This window comes from Corapipo altera, unplaced genomic scaffold (genome assembly GCF_003945725.1).
Source record: "Corapipo altera isolate COAL_440 unplaced genomic scaffold, ASM394572v1 22, whole genome shotgun sequence".
Classification (NCBI taxonomy): domain Eukaryota; kingdom Metazoa; phylum Chordata; class Aves; order Passeriformes; family Pipridae; genus Corapipo; species Corapipo altera.
In genome coordinates, this window is record NW_020884886.1 from 15,020,936 (window position 1) to 15,041,265 (window position 20,330).

General features: G+C 39.4%; 2 protein-coding genes across 28 annotated transcripts in view; one reads left to right on the plus strand and one right to left on the minus strand.

The window, feature by feature from the left end:
• The window catches only part of NSUN7 (NOP2/Sun RNA methyltransferase family member 7), a 20,297-nt gene extending 17,642 nt beyond the window's left edge, over positions 1-2,655 (plus strand). For 6 of the 8 annotated variants that reach the window (XM_027642591.1, XM_027642589.1, XM_027642590.1 and 3 more), the window contains one exon: positions 1-2,655. This exon is cut by the window's left edge and continues 225 nt beyond it. In XM_027642591.1, the coding sequence (XP_027498392.1) occupies positions 1-486 (486 nt within the window). In that variant the 3' untranslated portion in view covers positions 487-2,655. The other 2 variants (XR_003527552.1, XM_027642595.1) reach the window with 2 other exon arrangements.
• An 878-nt stretch (positions 2,656-3,533) lies between these two features.
• The window catches only part of APBB2 (amyloid beta precursor protein binding family B member 2), a 178,433-nt gene continuing 161,636 nt past the window's right edge, over positions 3,534-20,330 (minus strand). For 16 of the 20 annotated variants that reach the window (XM_027642569.1, XM_027642570.1, XM_027642579.1 and 13 more), the window contains 6 exons: positions 13,449-13,563; positions 11,490-11,577; positions 9,223-9,306; positions 8,602-8,717; positions 7,683-7,862; positions 3,534-7,083 (listed from right to left, as the gene is read on the minus strand). In XM_027642569.1, the coding sequence (XP_027498370.1) occupies positions 6,916-7,083; positions 7,683-7,862; positions 8,602-8,717; positions 9,223-9,306; positions 11,490-11,577; positions 13,449-13,563 (751 nt within the window). In that variant the 3' untranslated portion in view covers positions 3,534-6,915. The other 4 variants (XM_027642571.1, XM_027642582.1, XM_027642587.1 and 1 more) reach the window with 3 other exon arrangements.

The window sequence follows — 20,330 nt, forward strand, 5'->3', positions numbered from 1 at the left end:
TCAGTGACACACAACAAAAGCATGTGCCCAGAACAAAAGCAGTCAGTAACATACAACAAAAGAATGTGCCCAGAACAAAAGCAGTCAGTAACATACAACAGAAGAATGTGTGCAGAACAAAAGCAGTCAGTAAAACACAACAAAAGCATGTGCCCAGAACAAAAGCAGTCAGTGACATACAACAGAAGAATGTGTTCAGAACAAAAGCAGTCAGTAGTACATCCGTGCCTAAAGCAGTCCGTAACATACCTGTGTCTAAAGCAGTCAGTAACACACAAGAACGTGCACCAAACAAACAGCCACGTTCGGCTGAAGAAATCTACCAACCCTGATTCACACACAGCTGTGCCTGAAGTGCCAAAGTGTACATGTCATTTGTCCCCTCTGGGCAAGGTGTCTGAGAGACAGACACCTCCTCGAAGGGCACGTGCAGGACATAACGGGGTTGTATTGAAGCCTGAGAAAATCACTTTGCCTCCAGAGTGATAACATCATAGGAAAGTTTGCAAGGAAACAAACTCAGGGTATCAAGTCACCATCACTTTCATAGCCAGACTGGAGCACAGGGTCCAAGTGGTTGAATATTTCCACCACCCCTGTCTAAAATGGTCAAGCCAACTGTGCTTAAACATCTCTGACCATGGGAACCTTCAAACTTGGCTCTTCCTTTATACAGAAGGTAAAGATTCCTGTATATTAATCAATACTCTTTGATTACAGTATATATTTATGCAGGATAATCTTGGTGTGGGAAAGAGCTATGTTATGGGCTATTTGTGTAGAAGTATCCAGGTTATATAGTAATTTTTAATCCGCTAATCACACTTTAAAGTGAATGAAGCTCAGCTGCCTAAGGCTAATAAGACTGTTGCGAGGAGTGAGGTCAAAAACTGTAATCTCTTGCTATACACTTTAAATTGACAAGTTAAATCATACATCTGACCCCCCATCATGGCCTAGTTCTGTAAGAGCAATCAATTTCAAATGGATATTTTTTTTTAAGTGAGACTGCGTTTTTTAAGTGGCTACTTTTCTTTACAAGTGCTAGGCACCTTTTTTGCGAGTTTCCACTTTGATGCTTTGCACAGTAAGCCCGTCAGCTCACCTTTATTTCTAAAACTAGATGTGAACTTTTGCACAGGAAACTGGCCAAGTATACTAAGGGCCATGCACAGGCTTTCTCGTACTTACACCCTTGGTTTCTACTCAGGTGTACTTCAAAATATTAACAATGAAAAACAGATAAAATATTCTCATGTTAGAAATGCTGAACTGTCATCATAATGTCATGTCAGACTATGTCACGGCTCATAATTGCTCCTGATCAATTTCTTAACACAAGCACTTCTTAGTTGAAAAGAGCTGATACTGTCAAAACAACTTATGTTTATAAATGTTACTGCTAGTCAGCTGAATAATGACTGAACACAGAGTAGTTTGCCTATCTTTGGAAACAGTCATGGGCTTCTAAGCTGCTCCCTCTTCCCAGCAAAGATTAAATAACTTTAAAATAGCTACGGTTGTTTTATCATCTGAGCAGAGCATAAAGAGAGACACAAAGATACTTTTAACAATAATCTGATTTGTGTTTAGAAGTGTTCTAAAAATGAAACAGCATAGCAATATAGAAAGGCAAAGGTAGCTGTGGCCCAGAAGAGAAATTTTCCTCTAGGCAACCATTTAAGATACTTGGCAAGAGTGTTGGCATGAGCAGCAACAAAATGGAGCATGGAATCTTAATCGATTTGACATATGGGTCTGGATTTAGACCAATCCAGAGAAAATGTTTTAACATCTCTACTTTTTCTTCACCCACACCAGTCAGTGTCAATGGATCAGCAGTACCTTTATAAGAAAGGATGTGAATGATACTACACCAGCAACATAAACAGCTGGCTCGTGTTCATTGGATATTGTTGCTTCACTGAATCACTGAAACTTTCTTTTAGCATTTTAATCTGAGCCAGCTCTCCTAGGCAAAGACATCCCACACCTCCTGCATATCCCTGTGAGCAACCTATGGTCCTTACCCATTCCATTTACATAGTGAATTCTGCTCTTGTTTTTGAGCAAACCTGTAAGGATAGATTTAGACCTGTGCACTGCAATATGTAGAACTGGAAAAAAAGAAATTCTTATTTCAAAACCATCTAGGAGGAGGAGAGATTCTACATGTTGGACAGTGGGAATGGACACTAAGATTTAATTTTTTTTTCTTCCTGTATGGTTGTTAAATGCTTAAAATAAACTTAAGAGATTCTGTGGTTAGAGAATGATTTCTTTTTAAATCAAGATCTGTATCATTCATTCTTAAACTTAAAATTACTTGTAAAAGAACATCCATGTATGTATCTGATGACAGAATTTCTGGGCTACTTATGTAATATATGTCATGATGTCCCACAATCAACCTCATCTTGCTTTCAGAATTTGCATTTATGAAATGGTATGGAAGCTAAACCAGTTAGAATCTTGATGTCTTACTAAGAATATCAGAGAGTGAATATTTTGACTCTGCAGGTCAGCAGCTTTGTAAGCACTGAGCTTTACTTGGTGGAAACATCTGGGACTGAGTCCAGATGGCTTGCAGATGCTTGTACATCAAGTTAACACTCAATGACTTTTCACAGTAAAACTGTATCTTATGTAACTGTTTTTCAGTAATCCAGTTGTCCCAGTTTGTAATTTTCAACTAGGAAATGCTGATTCAACTTTCCAGATGCAAAAGTCTCCATTGTATTGCTATTGTCTCTAAACCCACCACTATGTTTTTCCCGTCCCTCAACCACCATTTGGAACAAAAAAATAATTTCCCAGTTTCATGGAGCAGTAACAGTTGAGACAATCACTTTATGCAGCTAAATTTATTCTCAGAACAGATTACATTTAAATGTGGAGAAGTGGCCAACAGCAGGGAAAATTGTCCTTTTCTGTGTCAGTCAGGTGCTTTATGTAAGACTGGGCTCTCCTAATAAACAGTGGATGTGTTTCCTTCTTTCTTTCTTACTGCTGTTAAAACAAACCTGCTTTGGCTGACTGTACATACAAGTTGTAGCACTGTGTTAATTAACCTGCCCAAGAAAGGAGTAATGTGGTCGATGGTAATGCTGAAATGCTGAGGCCATACTCACTGTTGAAATGAGAAAGTTCTCTTTTCCATGGGTGATACACTAACAGGTTTAGATCTCTAGGTAAATGATCTATGAAATGCTTGATACATTTAAAAGGAAAAAGATGTAGAACTCTCAATGACACAGAACTGATTAATCTATTAGATACTACATAGTTTTTGTTCCTCTGTCTCATAAGGGCATATTACTTCTCTAGGTACATGTGACTCTGCACAGGAAGTATATCACTAAAACCTCATTTTACTGTGAATGGATTCTATGCCCTTCCATGCAATTTTTGTTATTCCCATTTAACCATCCTGTAGGTGGCCTCTGTGGCCTTACATCTCTCACAGCCCCCCTTGCTCCCCTTCAAATGAAACAGTAAGTGGCTTAAAAAAAACCTTCAGCCAGCACTGCAGATTTCAAAAGAAAGGCTTTTATCTTTTAGTCATTGACTGAAAATAAATTTCCTTGCTTCTGCAAGGGAGTGTGTTAATGACATGACTGACTGACACGTGATACTCACCTCTAACTTAGTACTTGCATTGAAAAAAATGAAGAAATTAGCTTTGCTTTACATGACGTTTCTACAGACTTCAATAAAAATGTGACTACAAATAATTACAAAGCCTGCCTTTTTTAGGCAACCTATAGTATACAGAGTGGAGAATGTTACAAGAGCACGTCCGGTAAAGACAATACATCAACATAATAATGCAGGATATTTCAGTAAAAATAGAATAAATAAAATAAAAATATTTTAAGCTGTATTTAACAGGTTAAGTTAGAATATGGCATCAGACATACAAGGCATAGTGAACATGGCTGCCAGTCTACAGAATCACTAGGTATTATAAAAAATGCATAGATAACTGAAGGGTCGCTATAACATCAACTAGAACAGTGGCAGTTGCTCAAACACACACCCCCCATACATACTTTTTTGGCCATGGTAAAAAGAGCATCTGAATATACTGTTTAACAAAAGATAATGGGCTTTGCAATATTAGGCTCCAACTCTGCAAACACCTGGATGTATATTAAATCTTTTGGAGAATAAGGAGATCTACTGAAGCAAAAAGGCCACATATAGTCAGACAATCATTAAGCACACTGCTTAAGTACTTGCAAAATCAACAACATTTTGTTAACAGACACAAACCTGTTAAAACAAACACTGGTGAGTGAAATACAGCTTTTCAAATACCCTTCTATCTTCTCAGCCCTTCCTGCAATTGCACACATTGCTACTGAAAACTAACCAGATACTCATAGCCTTGACAACACTGGTGCAGAACTTCACACTGCTGCTCACTAAGTGTTGGTTTAGTTAGAGTCCAGATCTTTCCTGGGGAGAATCAGCACTGTAGAGGTGCAATGATGAAATTTAATTATACTGCTTAAAACTATTTCACTGTTGTACAACAGCTGCAAATCCCAAATCACGCTGTTCCCAGCTGGAACTTTAAAAAGACACTGTTGAAGTAATTTAAAATAAAATCTGAATCACTGGCACAATGCCAAAAAAAGAAACTTTTATCTCTTAACTTCACAAATATACCTAAAGGTAGTGTTAGCCACCACATTTTAAGGGCAGTCATCCCTGGAAGTGTTCAAGGCCAGGATGGATGGGGCTCAGCAACCCAGTCTAGTGGAAGGTGTCTTTGCCTATGGCAGGGGGGTTGGAACCAGATGATCTTTAAGGTCTCTTCCAACCCAAACAGTTTTGTGGTTCTCTGGTAGGAAGTGAGTTTTTATACTGCTCCTAGCAGAGGTGACTGGGATCAATATTAGAAACTACAGAAGCAGGTGTGCAAGCTGCCATGCCCATGCTTTGTGATCTGGCTTTGTACTCGTTAAACCACTGGTACTGATTAGGGGGAGGAGGGCAGTTGTTTGCATCCCCTCACCTGCAGCTCTCCCTGCACACTCAGCACAAGCAGCTTCTCTTCCAGCTGTACAAGCAATAGAGCTGGTGCAAAGGAGATGGCAAGAATGTGAGCCCTGAGAGGGGAAACAATTGCTTCAGTGCCTGAGGTGCAGAATCTCCTTCAGGAAGAGATCTCAGATGGGTGGAGGATCAGCTTTTCAGAGCGTATTCTAGAGAGCTAAATATAATTACCATAGTTGCATAGCTAGCCTGCACCTGACATTTGGTCATACATCATGCTGAGTTTAGTTTAATGACATTTCTGCATTTTTTCAATGCAGAAATTTCTGGAATCGTCATTCTTTTCCTGTTGTGTTCCTAAGTTACTTTGCCCAGGTGTTGTCACTAATTTCTTTAAACAAGGAAATAAAAAAGAAAATAGTTTGTTTGTAACAGTCTCTTGCATAGTAAAATAAAAAGGAGTTATTGTAAGAATAACATTGACAATGTTCCTTTATCTTTGCAGTATGACCAGATTTGCAGACTTGGGAGACACGGTTTGGAACTTATCTATAAATGGAGGGAAAACATTTTTAACACTAGTTAAAAATACTTTTAATGTTCCATGTCCAAAGTGTGTACCAATCTGCAGGTCTAGACAGAAGATGGCCAAGGGAAAGACTGAAGATGCATAACTGCATTTCAAAATTAGCCTGAGGTGCAATTTTGAGGGCAATGCTGGGCTGATTTGTGAGGGTCTGCAGGTGTGTCAATGAAAGCAATCAGATGAAGCCTTTGGAGCAAAAGCACTGAAATCATGTTGTATCACCTGAAGCACTACCCTCTTAGAAAACAACTCTCTTCTAATTTTGTTACAAGAGCATTAAAAGTAAAATAATTTCATGGAATTTTGTAAATAACAAGAAACATAACTGTTCTTTTTCTGGCATGCTAAATATTCAGCAGCAAACTCTAGGGGAAGGGGGAATTGTGCAACCAGATACGGAATTGAATGTTTCATCAAACACTTGAATGGAGAAAGTATGGAATAGTTTAGCCTCTATAACAGTTTTAAGACAATAAAATCATTATTTCTTACTTAGTCCTGATTGTTTTGAGCCCTGCATGAAACAAATGGTATTTCTGATGAATAAATGACAGATTTAGGAGAATAAATTTAACAGCCAACAGTTTCATTTGTATGTTTAAAGGTGAAAAGCTTCAGCTGATCACCCTGCAACTCAATTACTAAAACCATTTCTGGATTTTTCATCATTGATTTGGTTTTAAACACAATTCTTCTCTAAGACCACAATGTGTAACCAAAAGATGAAATAATTACACCATGATTCCAAAGCATGTCAGGGAGATGATAAAGTGGCTGCTAGACCAACGCTGACAAACAATTTAAAACTAACAGGTGTGGTTCTGTAAAAAACAAAACTTGTTATTTAATCTACAGTAATTCAATGGTAGCTAATACTTGGTACTCATTCCAGTGTTGAAAACACAGCAAAGTGCTGTAGGATTTACGATTGGTTTGTGACAAATCCAGCTCAAGAAGGTGAAATTTTAACTCAGGCATCATTCACTCCATGGGTTTTAGCATGAGTTCACTGGGAGGGACATGGCCATATTCTTTTTTTGTGTGAGTTTAGGTAATGTTCATGTATTTACAATCAAACAAACCTTCCATTGCCCATGATGTAACTCACTGACAGCAAAAAAATTATTCATGCTTCTTTTCATATCAGACGATGGTGGCAAGAACGAGAGAACATGCTTGTCTAATATTGTTTTGATAAGGGTAAATTCTCTGAAGACAAAGCATCAGCAATTGAAATGGAAGGCCAGATATCGTCAGTTCATTTTCCTTAGTGTAGCTACTGTTATCTTCAGTTAAATGTTAGAAGAATCTTCCCTCTTGCGCAGCTATGGCATCTCAGTGACCGGACGTTTCTGTTTCAAAGTGTCAATGAGAGACAACACTCCTCTTTTTACATTAGTTGTAACTCTTCTAGTCACCGAGTCTGCAGGAGGTGGGGGTGGTCGAACTTTCTGTGAAGGAGGTCTGGCTACTAAGCACTTCTGATACCGTAACTGCAACAAAACAAAACCATTCTGCAATCAATACTCTATCCAATAATTTCACAGAGCATTTCAAATACACTCTCAGTACTTTCTCATTAAATATAGCCAAACCTCTGTTTTGGCTGTGACAGAAAGCATAGCTCAAGTTAACAGGACATTGGTCTGTCAGTGTGTGGGCAGAAACTTCATTAGCACACAACAGATACTACATCATATAAACAGCCATTTGAAAACTGAAAAATAAGTTTTCTGGGTTCAGCTACTTTGGAACAGGGATTATTTTCACTATATTGCCATTGGATTGTATAACAATTGTGTAGTGAAAGAAAAAATTTCTAACTTAAAGAAAAAATTTCTAACTTACAGAGACGTTGCAAAGGTTAAGAAGGAGGATGATTAAAGGGGCATTATTCACTAAACTGGCATTTCAAACTTTAAATGTTTGGATTTTAATTGATTAAATATATAATAATACCAATTCCTATTTTTATCTGTTCATTCTTTTTCTGCCTTGAAATTAATATAATTGCAAATTTCGAAAGATGATTATTTATGGAGACAGTGAAAAATCTAAGTGCTATCAGATGCCTTTGAAGAAGGTCACTTACCATACAAGCAGCCTGAACAGCTTCTGATACGTTGCCTGCATTTGGTTCGCACCAAAAAACGTGGCACTCAAAATGCTGGTTTCCTGTATCCATAATGAAGGCGAATGTGTGAATGTCTTTGCCTACTCCCATGAAGGACAGGAACCGCACACGACACTCCACCATGACTTCCTCTTCATTCTGGTAATGAATCAAATGACCATTACTCTTGGATATTCTGTGGAGTTTCCAAGTTTGATTAAATAGGAGGATATGCTGAAATAGTATTGTAATTCCTGATTTATCTGCATATGCCCAGCGTGCTCAGGCCTGGGCTGGGTCTCCTTCTAGGCTGTCACTGGAAAACCAAGGCTTTGAACGTTAGCACAGAGCATGTTGTACATTTCACAAACTGCTCGTTTTGTGAAGAAACAAAACAACATCCCTATAACGACTCCAAAATGTGCTCCCCTATCACTGGTATGCTATAGAGATGCTGGTTTAGTAGCTCATCAAAAGACATATATAAAAGACTTTCTTCAAAAGTTTCACTGTATTACTCTCTATGGAAAATGCTCGACATTTTCCTCTGTAACAAAGATTTAAATATTACTCTTGGCTTCCATACCAAGAATAAAGTAAATATAGTTTGGAATTTAGGATTGTTACTTGAGGCTTAACCTACAACATTTTAGGCTCCAAATTCCTAGAAACTGAATTTAAGTATCTAATGAATACTTTTTATTTCTGAGAACATGCTTGGAATGGTAAAGAAAACTGAAGCTGATACAAGCAGTAAGAGCCTCTGCAGATTCTGGAAAGAAACAAAATGCAAAATAAACAAATGAATTCCAGTGTAAATTAACTCTACTAACGTTTCTGTGTTCCTGGTTTTCAACACTCATGTTAAATGTGTTTTAAACAAGACAGTCTGCCTTACTCTTTCATTGATTACTGTGACAGTAGCATCAGCAACATTCATGGTAACTGCCATCCAGTCATCTTTGCTAGAGGAAGCCATAAGACTCTCAATGGCACTATTCAGAGTATCCATTCCTAAAAGAGAAGAAAATGCAATAATGAAAAATAAAATATGTAAACAATAACAAAACTTTTTATCTTCACACTGTAGTACAGAAAACAGATTGTTCTGGGTTCCTTATTAAAATTATTCTGATAATGGAAGGAAGTATTGTGAAGTTGTATTTCTTCATCTGCAAAACCAAAACAGGTGTCTCTGGCTTATAAAAACCACAACAGCATCTTGTTTAGCTGCTGCACCATTTCAGATCTCTAGGGCCCTTCTCATTAGTAGCAGAGCTTATATTCAGAGGAAGATGTAGAAAGAAACTTCGCTTTCTTGGCAGCTCCCAAAATACCCTGGCTGCAAAACACATGTTCGTATGATGCCCTGAATATTTGATGTCTTCGTGCCTGATTCGTATGGCTGAAACACAAGAGTTGGTACCCTTCAAAAACCATGCATTTACCCTAGGCTAGCCAGAGTCCAGCCTTCAGAGCTTATGCAAGGTACTTTGGAAGACACTTAAGTGTTACATACCCACAGGTTTAGCTACAGGTAGCATGCCCAGGTACTGGACGTGGAACTTCTGTACCAGTTCTGTCTTTGGTGTTGGGAAATCTACTGCATGGGAACAAAATTCAATTTCTATTAATCAGCATTCACAGTAGGAAAAAACACTTTTATTTCATCAATAAACATAGAATAGTTTACCCAGTAATTGCACTCTGAAGGTATTGTATTGATTAAAACAGGTTTTTACTTCTAACAAGAGCAAGCCTCAATAATTTCTAAAGGAATTAGGAATAAATTTTCATCAGCTGATGTTTGGTGTACACTAAGAATAATGTCACATTATATTGCTGGCATATTAAAAACCAGAAAACATAGATGAATGGGTTTTTGAGACATACAGACCTAAGTTTCACTAAAATAACTATGTAAAATCTGGAATCTGCTTTTAATACCATCCTTGCTAATATGCTAAATACAGTCTCCAAGTAATCAATACTACTGTCTGAACACTACACATTACACAGACCATTACACAAGTTGATGTATGGATTAGAAGTAAGATATTCATTACAAACTGGTGGATCTAGAAGCACATAATGTCCTGTAAAGCTAACACAAAGTATGTTTGTTCTCCTGGAATACTTTCAAAATAGCAGCTACTAAGGTATAACTAATAAAGGCACAAAAATGCAATTTCCTTCTACAATGCATTAGAGTGTGCAGAAGACCCTTCGGCTGGACGAAAACCCACTTGCACTCCTTGCCTCAGAAATTTCTAAAATAGATGCTGAAACCTAGGAGGAGTACTCCTACGGCTCCTCTGAATCCCAGTGCTTAACTGGAATATATTCTGGTTTTAAGTGTGAGAGACTGAAATTATTAATGGCTGAGAACATTGTTAAGATCATTAAAGCTCAATCCCCACCAAACATGCCTCCTGGATTTCAAGGAACTGGACTGTGAGTTGAGCCTCCTAACTGGAACGTGAAGTAAGATAAATGTGGTGCTATTGTCTAACCACCTCAGGTTTAAGGCAAAGTAAACAAGGCTGGGAGGAGGCCATAGCCCACAGACTCATTGGCACTCTCCCACTCCAGTCTCCCACTCCCTTGAGAGACTGGACTGTTAATGCCAAGGGCTCCAACAACCAGCAGGGTGCTTTGATAACAACGTGCACAGTGGCTGCGCAGGTGCTGAAGGTGTGCACACCTGACACCTCAGGCTACAAGCTGGGTGTCAAACGAGATAAGGAAAGAGGCAAGCCCTGTGAGGCAGGGTAGTGTTTCTTTCTCCTTACACAAATGACTCAGCTGTGATAACTCCCCTCTGGGGAAGCACTGAGACATTCACACATGGCCTGGAGGTATCTCTGCTGATGGGCCATTATGGACTCAACTGTGCTGACATAACAGGCATCTGTAACATCTTAGAAGGTGTCAAAGACTCATTTAATGTCCTGTGATCCAGTTTTACATCATCAAGTGTAAAACTCCCCAGTCCACAGGCAGTATTAAGCGTTTCCCCCTGAACCCGAGAGTATATAACTCATGAAATCTTTGAGTTTTGTGGGCTGCCCCCACCGGATCAAGACCATCAGTTCCACAAGACTGTGACTGTCACTTCAGCCAACAGACATTGAAATTGCATCTACCAACTCTCATCGCTGGATCCAACGGGTGGTGACTATGTATCTTTCTACTTTTATCCTTTCCTTCTCTTACCTTTCCTTATACATTTTAAGTGTTATTTTTATGCTTTTATATTGCTATAGTACTGTATATAATACCAACATGGCTACATACATGTTTTCCTTTGCAACCAAAATAAACCCTACATATGTATATTTACAAACACTGATCGCTCAGTGTTGTTTCACTCTAATCCACCCCAAGGGACCTTTTAAGAAGAATCTGGGTTACCCTCGCCTTCTGGGGCAGGTTGTAACAGGAAGATTTGGCCAACTGCTGCAGTCTCAAGTCAGGAGGTATTTTGGTTTGAAAAGGACATTATGTCCAAATATCCCCAAAAAAGTAAGACTGGATTTGCAACACTTGCACTTCAAAATAAAAGAGGAAATGCACAAGTTGACATAATTTAGTAGAGGTCCATTACTGTCAACATAACAAGTAAAAATAATTAAAGTAAAACAGGAACAGGTTACAGTCAGATACATTAATTAAAAGACAGGCTTGCTCTCCACTCAATATGCTCCACTTTTATCCAAAGCTGCATCAGAAACAAAACTTATCTAAAACAGGACCATCCTGAGGATACTAGCTGCAACACAGTACCTTGCAGAGGAACATCAAGAGTGACATTTGTCCTGTCTTGCAATGAGCTGCAAGCCATGGCTTTAGCATTCTTCCGTTCAGCCATAATCTGAAGAAGACAGTGATAATACAACATTTTAAAAAAAAAATTTACTCCTATTACAATCCTAGTTTCTGAAATCTGAAGTAATTCAGAAGCTACATGACTAAGCAGGTTATTCTTTTTAAATAACAACTTTAATTTTCCTCCACTTTATTCACCATTCCTTTACTACATAAAGAACTTAAGTGGTGTACAAGCCTAGATGAAAGACAGATGGAGGAGGAAAAAAACTCTAGCCATTTTTCTGAACAGTAAAATTGCAGCTGGTAGGAGGAGGAGTAATATAGCAAGAAATATAAATATTTAATGCACAGAGAAAAGTATTCATTATTTAGGTTTCTCTCTGAACTATCTTCTGCTGTATATGATTTTTCCCTCCATCTTTATGTTTATTCTGGAATTAAAAATCCCATGCAAAGTACAACCTGTTCTTCCCCCAACATATATAATAGTAGCAAAAGAGGAAAAAAAAACCTACTTCAAAATAGCCATTTTGGATGGTTATTCCCTACAAATATATGACAGAGAAGGTATCCAGGGAAGCTAACAGAGGTTTTCCAAAGCTCATATATGAATCATTGCTATCTGCTTCTTTACGCTACGTCTGTTCCATTAGCTATAGTCTTAAATGTCTAGTTGTTCTTTTGTTGTTCTCTTATCCAAAATTAATGTCAGAAGTTTCATGTCGTAGTTACTTGTGTGACAGCTCTGCTCCCTTTTTGATATCCCTGTGTATAGCTACCACAGCATTTACTTGATGTTGACCTTACTGGATAAAAGCAGCTGCGTTAGGGCCTGTGTAGCATGTTTCTTCCTGCTAGACTTGCTGGAAACACCTGTGTGAATTGGAGAATTGGAGAAGAACTAGGAAGAACACAATAGGTCTAGGCTTCTCCAGTCAGCCACTGCTGCAGTCCCTGGTGTTAAACTTCACCAAGCACAGCCTGCAACTCCTTGGCCAAACCAAGCAGCTACCTGAGTGCTGCTACTGCTACTCCCTCCGGCACCCGAACCAGGACAAACGTGCCAGACTTTGCACAGTTGCTGGGCTACCTTCTGCCTCAGGCATAACTGTGCTGCCCAGAGGGCTACAGTAACACACACTGTGCAAATGCTCACCTTACTTGCATGAGATATTACTAACAAGTTCAGTACCAGATCTGTGGTGTTGCAAAAATGAAAACTTTTTAGATTATACAACTGACTATAGAGGAGGGTTTGGCATCACTGATTCCATTCACTAACATGAAGACAAAATGTAAAAAGCAAATGACAGGCATACAGCAGAATTTCAGAACTTGAAGGTTTTCTAAATAGCTTTTCTAGAAGGCTGTGACTTATGAGGAGGAACAAGTTACACAGAGATAACCAATAAAGTTATTAGTCCCCACAGCCCACTCTTCCTGTGGTGCAAACTGCCATATTTTAATGAAAACCAAAATAAGAAGCATAGTATTTTTAAAAAGGGGGATGCAGTTGCAAATCCACCACAGCTCAATAGAAGAGTAAAAGAGCTTCAAGAAGATTGGTTTAATTTCCTCTTTATAAAGCATTTCAGTCAGACTGCTTGCTGTAAAGAATGTGCTGCCTTGCTACTGCTGCATGAAATGACTGTACAGAGGACACTCATAAACAGATCATCCAAGAAAACCAAAATTAATAACCAGGAAATGGTGTCAAATCTATAAGGTAAAATGACCAAAAAGTACAGTCATCTTTCTCAAATCTAAATGCTCACCCTCCCATAATTCCTATCCGTTTGCATCCTTTCCTTTACAAATTCTCTACATCGTTCTTGTAACACTGCTGATTACATGTATGTATAAGGCTCAGGGATCTCTAAACAGACGAATGCAGCTGATTTTAAATCCACTTGCCTTTGAGCAGATTTCATGTAAACTGGTAGCGATGGCTTTTGCAGGTGTGTCACATCGAAACACATGACATTTTAGAATTCTCGTGTCTTTGTCTCTTGCCACATAAGCAAAGTCTCTGTGTAAACAAAAAAACCTGACATATTAGAAACAAGCAAAACAAACTATGGCAGTAGAATCAGTAGTATCTCCAAAACAGCAAGTCCTACTTCAATTTAACAGGTGTGTGCCTCAGCTCTCAAAGAATAAAACACAGCCTTAGACAAAGCAGATCTACAAATGTAATAAACTGCTACCATGAAACATATATATGAAGTTTGGTGCTCAATCTGTATAATTAAAAAGTTAATTACAGTTTCCTAACCATGCAACTTACTGAAGTTATAACCCATAATTCCAAATGCAATTGTAAATACATAGGAAAATTTACTCAAATATTTTACTGAAGATGAAACGGGGAGAGAATTACAAATTAAGACAGAAAACATATGCAGCTCTCAACTGGTAAAAAAGTGAGAAACTGCATACAAGATTGTAGTTAGAGAAAGACTGTATTTCAAAGGACTGTATAAAGTGTTTAAAATATGCAGATAGTAATTAGAGATCTGGTTGCATAAGGGAGATGTGAACCTGCCGAGCTTTGCTCACACTAATTGCCCTAAATTTCTGACCTTATTTTTTCAAAAGTTAAATAAAGCTGCCCTACAAAAGATATTTTTTGCACTGTACTCGCCAGTCACCACAGCAACGTACAGCTTTCTAGCATGGGTGAAGGAAGTGCCAGGACTAGGTTTATTTGTTCTCAGGCTTCTTAAGAGTTGGAGCTCTTCTGAAAAAGCTGAAGCAGTATATGCTGTCAGGAAGAAGCTTGGCTTTGCCCAGTTGCCATCCTTGTTATACCAGACTCTATGTTCACTGGACTTACATGTCTGTTTTTTCATATCCTCCAAGCAACCACAGCCCACTCCTACTTTGTGACCCTCCCGTTACCTCCAGATTTCTCTGGGACTTTTCATCCCTAGCTAAGTTATACTGAGTAGTTAACTACAATTAAATCAGACAAGCAAAGCTGGAGCTCCCAACAGCCTCTTTTGCCTGAAGTCTCTCTCTCTGAAGTCTTCAATGCCTTTCTGCTTTCCACATAAATAATTACCAGCAAGATTCTAACTGGTAAAGAGTCAGAATGGCAAAGGATACTCCTAAACCCCAGGTTTAGTATAAACTAAAGTATTTGTTTATAAAAATCTGTAAATATTCCAAGCAGGGTTTAATGTAGCATGGATGGCCAATTTCTTCATTTGAGAGGCCCAGTGAATTGAAGAATTTTATACCGAAGCTATTCAGGGAGAAAGAGACTGTGGCAGATGGATTGCTGGCCTTCCAGCTCTGTACAAGAGATGAACACTGTCCTGCAGTCAAGTACAGTACCTGTATCTAACTGAACAGCAGTAGATTTTGCCCTTAATGAGCCCTTGAAATGTAAGGGCTGCTCAGTAACAGGTACAGGTGGTTGTTCCATTTAACTGCTTTGCAACCTGGAGCCTGATGAGCAATACTTTAAGAAAACCAAATGACATAAAACTATCAGGGGATGAGATTTGGAAGCAATTCCACATGACGGAACAGTGCAGAAACACAGGGAAGATGGAGGCCCCTCTTCATCTCACTGCATGCCAACCTGTAATGGCACACACTAGGGCACAGCAGAGACAGGAGGCAGCAGGGGAGCATGTGGACTGTGTTGCCACCTGAACCCTTCCTACACAGGGAATGCAGCCCACAGGCTGTATTGGTTTTCACTGCAACACTGCCCTCCAGCACGTAAGATACAGGCACCTTGAGGAGGGATGATGGTGTTTTACCCAACTGCTTGTGACCTGCAGGAAAAATCACAAGGCAATAATCCAGGAAGGTGCTGTCTATTGCAGAAGATGCCCTGAGGTTCCTAGCTCCAGACTGACCCTCAGACCCTTGTCCACAAGAGCCTTTTGGCTCTTTTGCTGCAAGATCACAGAGGTGCTGAGTTCCAGCTGCAATCTTGCTCCTGGAAAAAGGCTGATGCTTTTGGCTCATCTGTACATGTGCCAAGTCTTGCTTTAGAATGGCCTCCTCCTAGCTTAATGTTTCAAAAGCAAATTGAAGACTCCTAGCTGGACTCTAGTAATAAGACTAAGAAAAGGGAGTATGACTTACCTATGGTTTATGAAAAATTAGCAGCTACGGGTTAAAAAATGAAACCAAGCGCCACATAAAAAACCTTTGAGAATTTTGCCTTTTGAAGTAAGCTTTCAACATTATTGGCGCTTCTCCTGAAAGACCTGCAGGGCAGGTCTCTGAAAATGCTCAGGTTCACAAAAGACCCACATAAAAAATCCTGAACTCTAAAGAAACCTTGCCTGGTTTGAGAGCTGTGAGGAATTTTCAAATATCCTACGCATTTTGAATTTTTGTTTTCTATGTGTTTGGCTTTAGCTGCCGTCTTTTAAATGTCCTAAGTTACAGACTTCACATTTTTGAGTCCAAATATCTTCCCTAACAAATATTTCAACTGCAATGCAAAAACATTATTCACTTAACAGACATGGATTTTCCACCATAACTTCATTAAGACTCCCCCCCACTTTCCATGCAAGAAAAACTTGCTGGAGGTGACCATGACTTGCAGAGTAGCAAAGACACATAGCATAAACAAGCAGACTGCTGCACACACACCTTATTATTGGATCAAGGTCTGTTCTTTCAGAGCACAGACATAACAGCTGAAACCTGTGTTCGCATTAACTTAAAACAACATCAGAAGTCATCCGTGTGACCATTAGATCGTTATTTATTACCATATAAAACCATTTATGCCAAATCAATACTATTCCTTTGAGGCCTTGTAAACAGGTGATTTATGCATCCCTTTACAAGCTGATCCTAGAAAAAGCATCTGGTGCTGTTTTGCCAAGATGCCTGCACTGCACAGAAGCCTGTTTGACTAAACAGAAATCTGCATAGCCTGAGGAGGCTATACAATACCAGGATTTCCAATTTTAAGGCCAGCACCTTCAAAGAGTTGCACACTCACAGAAGAAAACCTGCTCCTTCTGTTAGCCATACAGTTATCTGTTAGAACCTTATTTTACTGTTAAGAAAAGCTAAGGTGGGACAAAGCCACCAAAGCAAATCATTAGGGCTTAGAGGACATAACACATTGTCAGCAAAATCCATTTGAAACAGCCAAACAAATTGTGGCCCAACCTCTGATCAGTAGTTCTGGCAATGCGCTGGCACACCATAACTTCACAACTTTCTCAATAAACTACCATGCTGTGGGAGTTCACATCAGGATGGGCATCTCCACTGTGCTGCCAAATCCCTCCCTACTACACTGGACAACCACTGGGGCCACAGTAAATCTCACCTTGTAGAGAGTTTATCTGAGATCCAAGCTCTACTGCAAGATTTTCAGTCTTATCTGTAAGATAATACTAAATGTGTTTAGTCAGCACATTACCTCCCAGTGGAGGTAGGACTCAAAGGACTGCAGAGATAAAAATGAGTCAAATAATTAAAAGTCTGTTAAACTAAAAGACTGAATTCTGTTAGGATCAAAGATCCTGGTTGTAAAGGAACATAGCTCATAATTATATCCCATAAGTGGGAAACATCTTTGGTAAAAGTATTTTCAACAGCATTTTAAAGGCAGAGAGAGGTGGACTGGGGGCAACCCGCTGAGCCTCGAGTTTTTCTTTCAAGTCTAAATTTACTTCTCTGATCAAAGGAGACCAATGTGGAGGGCACCATGAGCAGTAATGAGCTTGCATGCTTTTGGGTAAGAACATTTCTCCTGGAAGGCTAATGACAGCCAAATGAACGAGCCACATGCAGAGCCCAGCTCAGTGACCATTCTGACCACAGGTAAGACCTGTGGCAAGGGCACAGAGGAGTCTGATGAGTGTTATGGATGTGGTATTTGTAGTGGGACACTGCAGGTGTGCCACTTAAGTCCTTACACAACTGGCTCAGGCATAAACCCCTCTACCCTGCTCCCGAGGAGGTATTGGACATTCACATGCAGGCCTGGAGGTATTCATCCCTTCTGATGGGGCAAAATGGGCTCTGGTGTGAGAAACATCGGTCATGTCTTAGAAGGTGTCACAAATCAAAAACCCTCAAAAGTGACTGATTTCTGGGGCCTTCCACCAGAGGACTGGACGTGATCCAGTGTTACATCAAACAGTGTAAAACTACCTGGGAGTTCCCACCTGAACCTGAATGCCTATTAACCCATTGAACTTTATGTTTGTGAGCTTCCCCCATCCCTGATGAATCAAGATGTGACCATCACTTTGATCAATGGACATCATAATTGCCTCAATATTGCAGTGCTGCACATAACGCTGCTGTAGAGCCTCTCTGGCACTTGGTCCTGCACCTTCTGTAAATATTTCTGCTTGTAAGGGTATGCAATCATAAAAAAGGCTGTATAGCACAATTACAGAAGAAAATGACATGCCAGCCAATACATCAGTTTCAAGTACTGAGAGCAAATAAAACCCTTGTGGTGCTGTTTCAGACTCACACACCAGTGTTTCATTTTAAGTACCTGAACACCTTGAACAAAGTAAATCAGCTAATTACACTCATGGATTATGACTATACATAAACCTTAAGATGATCAGGGCCTGCATCTGTATGAAATGTGAGTTCTTCAAAACCTGTGGTACTGCATCATGTACAACCCTGCTAGCAACATCTGTTTTCAAATCATCAATCAAAATTAGCCCACAAACAGTCCTTCCCCCTTCTAACAGTGCACAAACAGTACTACTGATTTCATTAATTCATGGAAGTCACCTCGATGCCTGTGCACTCGCACAGGCCCTACATGGCACCCCAGAAGCCAAGACCTGGAGACGGAGGTATGGGCTGGTGCCAGTTGGCTCCTCCACTGCCAGTGGAAGCCCTGCAACATTGCTTCAGCCCTTTCTAGGCATTTGGAAAACCGACTTCCGCACTCCCTCATGGAAAAAAAGGTATGGCTTTGGAGATTTCAGCGTATCTGCTTCCTGCAGCAATAATAACAAACTTAGGACCACAATGGAACAGCTTCTTGTTTGTCCAAAGCCTTGAATAATAAAAAAGCCAGAAGACCTCTCTTTGATTCTTCTTCCACTTCAGATCCCTTCTCGGTTGCTTCATCTATAAACCTTCATTTGTCTACAGCTCACTGGAAGCTGATTAACATTTAAGTGAGATTTATGTGCAACAGGCCCCTTTGATAATGAAGAAGTGCCAAGTAATGTGTTTGCAATAGAAATTTATGGAAAAGGGTAAATGCCTCCTCTTACCACTTCCCTGTCTTTATACCCTGCTGGGAAAACAAGTGAAAAAAGAAATCAAAAAGCCATTACAAAGCCCATAGCTGAGTAGAGAGCTAGCACAGGGTTAACAGATCACACCTCATCCAGCTGGAGTCTTCTCTGTCTCCATAGGGTCTGTGTTCACGTGAAATCTGTAGGATCTGAATGAGAGCTCCTGATAAAGTTTCATTCCATGTCAGTGGGGAGAGCAGCAAGGTGCTTAGTGGGAGAATAATGTTGCAGAAAAAAGCTATGTACTCTTGAAAACTTTATAGCACAAGGGCACCACTTCTGTTGATACAGGATTATAGAGAAGGAGTACTGCACTGTAGGTAATTTTTAATTTTTTAATTAGTTGCACATGTACTACACAATCCACTAATATCTTTCCAGTTATAGGAACTGGGTATTTTCCAGTATTCTGGAAAAAAGCTAGAAACCCAGAAAAATAGATAAGGATTATTTTGCTGCAAGAGTAGGTAAGACCGGTTCTGCTGAGCAGTTAAAAGTTCAGTAGAAATTTCTTTACTTCGAAAGAGTACAGGACTAGAGAAAGACATTTTAAAAAACAATTTTGAGAGCTGCAAACACAATGTAAGGTACTAAGTAGAAGGGAATTTAATTTTTATTTGCTCTTTTACTCTCCTTAATTGGCAAATGTCTACAGTAATTGACTAAACCTTAGATAGCCATACCTATTTAACACCTGGCTAAGCATCATTTAGCTGCTCAACCTTGGATGAATATAATCACATTAAAAGCAATTTATGCTAATGCTGTCCTGTTTGAGTAGCAGTTATAACCATGTGCCACTATTAGGCTAAAGTCCTAGGGGGCATCCCAATTAAGTACAACCTGAAAGAGCAGCACATCCTCCATTACCTTCCCACTATAAACTTATTTCTTCAAAGGACTGCAGAAGAATATAGAATTGCATTAATCCTTTTTTTTGTTTTTGGTTAAAAAACCCTGACACCTTAGCCTTAAAGTCTGAAATAAATTTTTTTACTCTTATCAACCAAAATAAATTGCTGCTATTTAAAACAACTATATTAGAATGATACACATGCAGGAAAATGTAAATTGTTTTACAGATTTATGTATTACAAATTGTAACAAGAATCCTTGACCCAGAAAATTATATTCTCTGACTTTGGCTTAAAATTGATGGACATTCATCCAGAGTAGCCTACAGAAGATGACAGATTTCTCTGTACTGGTGTACAGACTCCTGTGATTGCAGGGTCACAGAGCACACACTGCCATGCTGTGGGGAAACCATTTCCTGAGTTCATAACCTTCAGGCTTCACTTTGCTTTCCTGCAAACAGCTGACCAGAGACATGTGAAAGTGGGAAGAAAAAAGAGGGAGCAGCCACCACTACAGCAGAGCGGGTCCGAGGCACCTGGCAGGAGGCTGCCATTCACTGTCAAGACATGAGCACCTCTGGAAGTAGAGTAAACCAGCAGAGAAGGAGAAAAAGCAAGAGAAGTGAGAGGAGACTCATGAGAAAAGTAGATAAATATAATGCCATCAA